The following is a 9,674-nucleotide window of genomic DNA, read 5'->3' on the forward strand; positions in this document are numbered from 1 at the left end:
TATACTTTTATTTTATTTTTCTAAAAAAGTTTGAGTTTATAATTTCATTTGGTTGCCAAACATTAATAAAAGTGTGTAGATCCACTTACTCCCCATTTTAGCCATGAATTTTATGAGCATATAATGGTTTAGATCCAATCAATAATTCAAACTATTGGATTTCCCTAGATTTAATGGTTAGTATGAGGAGTAAATTTAAAAAACTTACTAAGTGAATCTCCATCTTGCAAAACTTTAATTTTTCATCCATACCACAGATGCACTTAGCTTCCTTAGATTGTCTAGAGAAAGAGAAGAAAACATTGAAGAAAGAGAAGTTATAGAGAAAATAAAATTTTCTTTTATTTGATTTTTTTGTAATATTGATAGTATCCTACACAAATAGATAATGAACTAATTCTTTTTGAGGTGTGCGATTTCCTCTTCCAACAAGTGTCACGTATATAAATCGAACTATTGATATTTTCTCTGGATCTAGCAAATCTTACACAACTAAATCAATATCTTGTTGATTTTCCTTAATTTGGTTAAAAAGAAAGAAAGAAAAGTAGGATAAAAATATGTGTAACCCATACAAAATTATTTCTCAGCAAATATGGAAGATATAAAAGTAGAGTGGAAAAAGTCTAATGATAAATATAACATTAGAAACTATCATTTATTAATAATTTTCATTTTTTTTGTTTTTCCAAATATAATATTTATCCCTCTTTTACTCAACCAACAAGAAGAGATAAAATCCATTTTTCTCTAATTTCACTTATACTACTAACAATGTGGTTGGTTTAATAAACAAAACATTAATTCACTGGATTTTCCCACATCTCTCTCTCTCTCACTTTTGAGTTTCAGACTTGCTAGGTAAAAGCTGCTACAACACAGTTCCAGTTTGAGAAGAGTTACAATGGAAATAGAACAAGAGAATGGGCATCATCATCATCATCACCATGATGCTGAGATTGAGAATGAGAAAGAAGGGATTAATGGGTGCTTAAGCAGTTTCATTGATGATGGAAGTATAGAGAGTCACAGATATTATTTGTCTCGTAGAACTGCACTTGAGATGCTCAAAGACAGAGGCTACTCTGTTCCTTCTTCTGAAATTGATATCTCACTCTCTCAATTCAGAGCCATTCATGGCCAATCACCTGATATTCACCGTCTCCGCTTCTCAGCCACTCATAACTCTGACCCTTCCAAAAGGGTATCTTTTTCTTTCTTTCTTGAAATATGAAACCTTTCTTGTGTTTTTTTTGTTGTTATTGTTGCAATGCATGTCTAAAATATAAAGCTAAAATGTTGTTCTAATGTTTAAAAATGAGTTTTTTTTATGTAAGTTGATGGGCTAAGATTAATTCATGGAGACATGAGTGGTGTGTGATCTTATCTGATACTAAAGTTTTGGTATAGTACTTTTAATAACAAAAAAATAATACTGTGATGCTAGGATGATAAAATATGTCAAGAATAGAAAAATAACTTTATTCAGATTTAGTTTTCTGGCATGAGTGAGTTATATGCTTTCTCTTAATTTTTCTGTTATTCTGTGAGATGAATTTGAGGGAAGTATTTGGTGAAAACATGAGGCACATGCTTTCTCTACTTCTTCATTTGTTTATTGTAAAAATGTAATTTTTATTTAATTTTTTGAACTGAGATTAATTCATGAAGGACCTGAGTGGTGTGATCTTCTCTTTAAATTTTCATGCTGGTTTACTTGTCTTCTATGTTGTTCAGGTGAAAATACAATAAATTTATTCTAAAAGAAATTATGATAGAGTTGGACAAACACTTAGTACGCTGTGAAATGCATTCAAATGCTTTAATATCTTATGTCTAAATGCGGCTGTTATAGTTAAAATGAGATTTTCATTTTTTATCTGAGATCAATTCATGGTGACTATAGTTGTGTATTATTGTCTGGTCTATGCTGGTTTACTTGTCTGACATTTGTGATTATATTTTCATAATGCTCGTAATTGTATACAAAAGTTATAATGACCCCATACCTTCCCTTGGATTGCAGATTTTAGTCATTTACTGTGGGCCAGGTGTTGTCAAAGTTAACGTGATCAGGAACATTGCAGGACAGATTGTTAACAGAGAAACTTTAACTGGGCTCATACTGATAGTGCAGGATCAAATTACTGCCCAGGCCTTGAAAGCAGTGAAGATTTTCTCATTCAAGGTTGAAATATTCCAGGTTTGTATCTCAAACCCCTGTCAAAATTTCTAGAGTTTGGTCGTGTTTGATTTGCATTTGCCTGGGGATGTTTTCCGGTTCCAAGTCTGTATGGTTGCATCTTAAGATGAACCCACTCATGCTGTTGATACTGGACATCCGTCCTATGTCTATCAGCTCGGGTTAGCATTTGATCCTAAGTCTGAAGCAAATTAGACTTCAACTCCTCCAACATAACATCCCTTTCAGCTATCATTCTATTAATCTCATCCACTGCTGAGGGATCTATATTATCCTTAAGTTACAAAGGGATTCCTTAATGTAGCTCAGGAACATCCTTGGAAGTAAATGGATGTGTCCTAACTCCTAAGTATAAAATAAGCATATTTCACTAATTGGTCTACCACCAACATTTTATCTTTCTAGCCTTCAATGAAATCTGTGGAGATATCTGATTACACTTGTGTAGGCACTGGTAATGGCTGCCAGAGACCTGCAGGGGACAAGGTTTGAGACTTGTTTCTCTAATAACCTTGAATAAGGAAAGCCACAGGTCTTCAATCTTTTAACAATATAGCTCCTAATCCTGTGCTTGGGGTATTCGTTTCCAATGTAATCAGCTTCGAAAAGTACGAGTCTATGAGTATTTGAAGCCGGTCATTGTAGACCTTAATTCATCAAAGCCGAAGATCTTAATTCATCAAAGGCAACATCTCTTCCTCCCCCATTGGAAGTTATTGATAGGCCAAAGCCTATTATTAAGAACATGTATAAGAGAGGGAAAAGAGGTGTGTGGCTAAGGGATAGCAAAATTACAGCTATGCCCTTAGACAGTTAATTGTTGGTTGGGATTTGTCTATAAATAGAACACTAGAGAGGAGGGAAAGGTAGTTAGAAGAGTGTGGAGTGCACTGATTGTGGAATCAGTGGGAGAAAAGGCTCGAGGGAACCTTGTAACCTACTCTAGTGCAATCTTCTTCTTCAACCTAATAAATTTCTTACTTAGAACCCTAGCAGAATCAATTTGATTATGGTTAAGGGCTTTTCCTTTCAATTCTTCTTCTATTTCTTACAATTCACGATACCAGTGTTATCTGTTATCCTTCTTCAACAGCTTAGTTGCTTGGAAATGCTGCCATAGTTCTTCACAAACCTATAATATCCCATGAGGCCCAAAAATGCCCTCGACCATTTTATGTTTATAGGGACTGGCCATAGCCACATGGCTTTCACTTTCCTTTTGTCTGCTGCAACATCTCCTTCAATATGATTTGACCAAAGTATTCTGGCTTTGTTTGGCCAAAACTACATTTTTTGCTATTGGAAAACAACTCATGCTCATGCAACAACTGTAAGACGACCCTCAAGTGCCTCAATTTATCCTCCTCCATGGGATTGTAAACCAATATGGCGTAAAAATACCAGGACAAATCTCGTAAAAAAATGCCACAACTATAATTCATGAGAGCCTCGGTGCAACTATAATTCATAAGTTCAAATCCTGAAAACATGCTTTTGCTTGAGGGGGTGAAGTTATGTACATCTACCTTCCCCAGATCCTACCAGGTGGGAGCCTCGTGCATTGGACTTCCCTTTTTATAATTCATGAGATTGGAAAGTAGAAGGCACATTAGCCAAACCAAAAGGCATGACTAAGAATTCATAATGACCCTCATAGGTGCAGAAAGCAGTTTTCAGAATATCATCTTCCTTGCATCTCCCTCTAGCTCATCAATAATTAGTATTGAAAACTTATCCGAGACTGTATTCTAGTTCCCTGTAGTCAACATAAAATCTCCATTCTTATTTCTGAAACCAAAATAATAGGGTTTCAGTAGAGACTTACACTAGGGCAATTATACCAGCATTTAACATCTCATCAACTAACTTTTCTATCTCAGTTTGTTGGTACTGAGGGGAACAATAAGGTTGTAGGTTGGAATTATGGCCCCTTCCTCAAGCACAATGGTATGATCATGTCACTCTTTGGTTGTAACCTCGATGGTGCACCAAAAAAACATCCTGTGCAACTCCTTTAAATCCCTCTGAAACAGCGCCCACTTCTAAAGATGTACCCTCTGGTTCCTTGTATTCAATTAGAAACCCTGACCTTCTAAACATTCTTTTACTGCGTGTTTGAGGGAAGCTGCTAACTTGGACAGCACGGGCTCTCCCTTCTGCACCTTTATCAATCATTATCCCTTCCACTTCTATTTTCATGGACAATTCCTTGAAGTTTGCTACATTCCTCCTCAGTTTGCTAACCAATCCATCCCTGACACATGTGTACCCCCCTCTAACTCGCATATTGAGGTCCTATACCAGTGTTGAAGATGTTAAATTGTGGGATGCAATACGACCAATGAGAACCGCCACTGTTGCTCCTTGTACTTCCCTGCACACCTTAAGTGACCTGTTAGATGTCAGCCTTATGATACTGTGCAATACCTTGAAATCCACCTTTCATGTCCTTCCAGCATTCCTCCCCTCATCACTTTATTCCTCCATCAACATTACATGGACGTGCTTGTTCTTGCATACATGCTCTTGGCTGTACCTCTCTTGAAACCTAAAACAACGGCCCATGATCTTTTCTTGGAACCCAGCATCAAACAACCTCCTAAACCTTCTTCTTTGTCTCTGGTTGGTTCAGACTCTATTGGGTGTGCTTGTGGTCGAATCTATCACCGAAACTCCTCCTTGATAACTGCTTTGTGCAAGAATCCTTGATCCTATGTTTCTGTCTTAGACGAAGGATAGCTTTGATAGTCTAGGCCTCCCACTCCCATTTTATTCTCTTACTCTCCCTCCAACTATGTTTGTTTTTGAATTGGTTTTTGGAAGGAAAGGAAAGGCTTGGGAGCTGTCTTACAAGTGTATTTCATGGTTCTCATGTCTTCCCCTTCCTTCTATTTCTCTCCAAAAACCAACTTGCAAACAACCCCTTAAAGGTGCTAACTAATAAATGTCAGTAACAGAAACTGACTCAGCCTTGATTCTTCTATGTTCACCTTTATTTCATCCAGCAGACACCATAGTGACTAGGGCTTGACAACCAGATAAATGGCGGCCCGATGCATGAGGCTCCCACCTAGTGGAGTCGTGGGAGGGTAGATATACGCAGTCTTATCCCCACAACGGAAATGTTGTTTCCATTATTTAAACCGGTGACCTCATGGTCACTAAGCAACAACCTTATCGTTGCGCCAAGACTTGCCCATGAGGTTGACAAACAAAATGCTGAAAAAACTGCTTAGGAGTACTTGGCTACTGAAGGCAGATTAGAAGCTTGAAACTGCCAGTATACATTCTTCACCTTTTGAAAATCCCATGTTTTAAGAGAAGAGTAACTTATTTGTCCAATTAAGGTATCAAAATGGAGATCATAAATTGTGGATATATCTACAAACACGAAGTGAGGATGCAACAGTTTTTGCTAGAGTGATATACTGAAATCCTATCGAGCGATCTCCGAGTATATCTGACTATTGAAACACAATTCTCTCAGTTTGCTAGAGAACCGCGAATTGGTTCTTGCATACCAATTCATGGTTCTTTTGCGAATTGGTTCCCTATAAGGATCAGACCAGATTTTAAGATAGTTTAAGTTAAAGAAAGAACAAAGAAAAAAGAGTAATTGGTGATAGACACTCACCTATATGAATGAGTTACAACAAACAAGAAATAATTTTATCCTGGGGAATTTCTCCTCTGGTGAAGCTAAAGTTGATTCAAACCTACAAGAAGCGGCACTAGAAACAATTGTGCATGGAGCTATAAAAACCCTATTTAGTATACCCCTAACATACCGGTATTTGATAGGGTAACGTACCACATACTATGTATCAATACTCATATAAAAGAGAATCGCATATTAGGTGACTATGTATATGACATTCTATCATGTGGAAACTGGGAGCTTGTGAAGGATGAAAACTTTGGTATGCAATTATTGATAAAGACAACGACAACCTTTGAGATGCTTACAAGTTGCTTGTAAATATGGGATAATCTCATTCTGAGTGGCTCGATTTTATATCCATGTTTTCATAAATGATGACTCACCAAGTACAAATCGCAGTATACTTCATAAAAACTTGATAATCCATACAACACAGATGGTGTATCTGTAATTTTTGTTTCCTTCAATATGAAATTTGACTGATGTTATTAACTTGCTGAATGCTGACAAAACTTATTAGCTTCATGCCCAACAACAACTCATGTAAACCTTTTCTCCCTACTGCCCAGATCACAGACTTGCTTGTTAATATCACAAAGCATGTGTTGAAGCCAAAGCATGAGGTGCTGACGGAACGGCAGAAACAAAATCTCCTGAAGAAGTATAATTTAGAAGAAAAACAGGTCAGTTGATACTTGATATAACATGGGATAAGCCTCAAAGGAAGTATCTTAGGCATGAAGTTCAACTCTAGTGATGGATTATGCTGTCACTTTTTATCCCCAAGACAATACACTGTCACTTTTATTTGCTATTAAATTTTCTCTATTGTGCATCTACGTTGAACTAGTTAAAGTTGTTGTGATGGGATTTCTGGGTCTTGGATAGATAAAACGAAGTTTCACTTGAAAATTGGAATTACTCAAAGAAGATTTTTTTTAAGTATAAGAAGCAGCAATTTATGTGGGTTAAATTTCATCACTCAAATTCTGATAATTGACACAGAAATTAGTCTAGCTATGTACTGCTTGGTTGTCTTTATTTATATAGAATGCAAGTAGAATATATGCTTAATCGTGGTAATTAACTGCTTGTTATCATTCATGATTCAATTTGGAAAATCAAAATGCTGTCAAGCCAAAAAGTATAAGTTTTACACATGGAAGCATGCTAGTTATACTTGGTGCATGTCAATGTTACTTTAATTTATTTCTGGTTGATTATTGAATTTGGTCTTACAATATCCATATGAAATGCTGAGATTTTGTTCTTATTCTGTCCTTACATATGGTACATATTGGGAAAAAAGCCCTCTTTAAGTGAGCTTCTTTATGAAGTGGAAAAGTGAGGGCGCATCGTCCCTTGGATGATTTAGTGAGTTGAGATCTCCATGCACAAGATCAAATTAATTGTGCACGGAGATCTCAACTCACTAAATTAGAGGAGCTTAATTGATACATATTATATTATTACTCTTGTATTCCATTATTCTTAAAATTTCAACATTATGTTGCTATTCCAACACTAGTAATCTTATTTCATGTTTTGTTTTTCTCAGCTTCCCCGCATGCTACAGACAGATGCAATTTCAAAATACTATGGACTTGAGAGGGGGCAAGTAGTCAAAGTTACCTACAGTGGTGAAATCACCGAAATGCATGTCACATATCGATGTGTTTGGTGATGCTTTCATGCGCTTTTTCTTGTATCATGCTAGTTGCCTAGTTGAATTGGGAGATCTCAACTGTTGTATCATGCTTAAGAAGTTTATGACTGTATAATTATAATCCCCTGGTATCAATCCTAATGTTATGAACTCTATGGTGTTGTGGATGGCTTTCTCTTGAACCCTTGGAGAATAAGTCCACAATGAACCATTCTATTTGCAGACTTTGTTATTTTATTTTAATGAAATGCACTACTTGCAGATGTGGCTACCTTTATATCCAAGTGGTTATTTTTTAGTTTTTTAGCTCGAGTTCAAATCATATTTGGTGTAGCCAAATGGTTTTATCTTAAACTGTTATAAGTGGCATTGTTCATCCCTATCAGCAGGTTGTGCATCACTTATGAATAAAATGGAAGTAGCATGCATTTGCATTCCACCCTTATTAGAAGTTTATGCCATAAATTAGATACGGTCGCACATTTTGGACACAACTCACTTCGGTTATCTCTATGTACCAAAAATCAAACTTGCACATTACTAGGTGTAAGTGCAAAAATGATCATTTGTCTCTCTATTAATGAAGAAGATTTTAACTCCTAAATATGAGAATGAATAGCATGAATTGTAATGAATGAAAACCAAAATCTTGTTAATTAGCTTATAAAGCAGGCTATTGTTGCTAACTAATAAGTTTTTGATTTTACAGACTATGTATTTTGCCTACTTACAAGGAGTAATGCATTATTGGGTAGCTTATTTGGGTTATCGGATATATTATAAAGCTTAAGTTAACCAATTACAAAAATGCAAGTTATTGGTAGCTTATTTATGTATTTGTAGTTGTTTTACAAAATATTTCCTACTATATAGTATATAGGATTGTCAAAAAAGTGTACTATCTAGTTGGGTCTAGGAAGAGAAGATGTTAAACTAATCAAATGATAAATATAATTTGATAACTCTAACTAGAAATAGCTTGCAAATTGCAATTATTAAAACGAGTTAGTTTTACTCATGATGATAGACAAGACTTGATTGATCAGTTAATGTCTCATCAACTGTAGTATGGACTTGGTTAATGCTATGAATATGATTGATGGTATTAATTTTGGTGAGGTTTTGGAGCCAAACATGATTTATAGTCGACTCTTTCCATCAAGGTATGTGTGTTCTCTCATTAGAATAAACAATAATGTTATTTTGACAACCAAGTTGCCACAACCCTAACTTGTCATTTGATTTTGAGGTTAGTTTTTTTAGATTCGTTGAGATAAAAGATAAGAAATAGGAGGGACATAGAAATAATTTGTTTTACTATAAGAGAAATTGTTAAATTTGTGTTGTTAAAATAGCACTACACGAGAATAAAATGCACACTTTGATTTTACAAGTGACATGTTTTGTAGGTTTTGTTAAGTGCTATACAGTCTGAATTCTTTGGTAAAATGTAGCATAACTTAAAGCTTCAATGAAATTTTAGCACACAAGCATTATCTTTTAGATTATATCTAGAAGATTGAATTTCCTCACATGCTAGCTTTTGCTGGTTTTTTCTGTATGCAATAGACAAAACAATTTGTTTAACATCCCTGTTCCTACCCGGCGAACCAAAGGTCTCATGCTTGGTCGCCGAGATGGGCCCCACTTGTTGGGACCACCAGAGTTGACCCAAGAGACAGCATGTTTTCCGTACTCCACCAACCTACCTGCCAGCACAACAGACGGCTTGCAGAACGGGTACCAAACCAACCACAGGCTAGAAGACAAGAATGGCACAATGTATGGTCCTAGCAGACCGCTTGACACGGGAAAAGCAACTCCCGACAACACCTTTGGTCGGCCCCGTGTCGCACCACCAGCCAAGAGCCCAATGTCAACTCTCCCTTCTATAAATAGGGATATCCACCAACAGGAAGTATCTTAATCGCAACTCCTTGACTCTCTAATATTACTCTTCCTATTGCCATTTGCCATTATTACTCACTATCTCTAGTTCATATACTGACTTGATCGTCGAAGAACCTTTTCAGGTACCTCCAACGGCGGGCCCAACTCTCTTGCTTCCTCCTATCGCCTTGACGACTACCTTCTACCCCTTCATCAACATCTGATCCATCATAGTCCGTATCTTTGTGTTCTGG

General features: G+C 36.3%; 1 protein-coding gene across 2 annotated transcripts; it reads left to right on the forward strand.

Moving 5' to 3' along the window:
- LOC109358928 (DNA-directed RNA polymerase V subunit 5A-like) lies at window positions 785-7,814 on the forward strand. Of its 2 annotated transcripts, XM_019603428.1 has the most exons (4): window positions 785-1,204; window positions 2,027-2,203; window positions 6,434-6,547; window positions 7,423-7,814. In XM_019603428.1, the coding sequence occupies exons 1-4, from the start codon at window positions 905-907 to the stop codon at window positions 7,546-7,548; spliced, it is 717 nt and encodes a 238-aa protein (XP_019458973.1). In that variant the 5' UTR covers window positions 785-904; the 3' UTR covers window positions 7,549-7,814. The 2 variants fall into 2 exon arrangements, with proteins under 2 accessions (XP_019458973.1, XP_019458974.1); XM_019603429.1 differs by lacking the exon at window positions 6,434-6,547.

This window comes from Lupinus angustifolius, chromosome LG10, assembly GCF_001865875.1.
Source record: "Lupinus angustifolius cultivar Tanjil chromosome LG10, LupAngTanjil_v1.0, whole genome shotgun sequence".
NCBI classification, from domain to species: domain Eukaryota; kingdom Viridiplantae; phylum Streptophyta; class Magnoliopsida; order Fabales; family Fabaceae; genus Lupinus; species Lupinus angustifolius.

What these genes read in the sequence shown, in the direction of transcription:
- LOC109358928 (XM_019603428.1), top strand. Translation starts at nt 905, where the DNA reads ATGGAAATAGAACAAGAGAATGGGCATCATCATCATCATCACCATGAT. An exon ending in TCAAGGTTGAAATATTCCAG is followed by an intron (nt 2,204 to 6,433) that starts GTTTGTATCTCA and finishes CCTACTGCCCAG; the next exon opens with ATCACAGACTTGCTTGTTAA. An exon ending in ATAATTTAGAAGAAAAACAG is followed by an intron (nt 6,548 to 7,422) that starts GTCAGTTGATAC and finishes TGTTTTTCTCAG; the next exon opens with CTTCCCCGCATGCTACAGAC.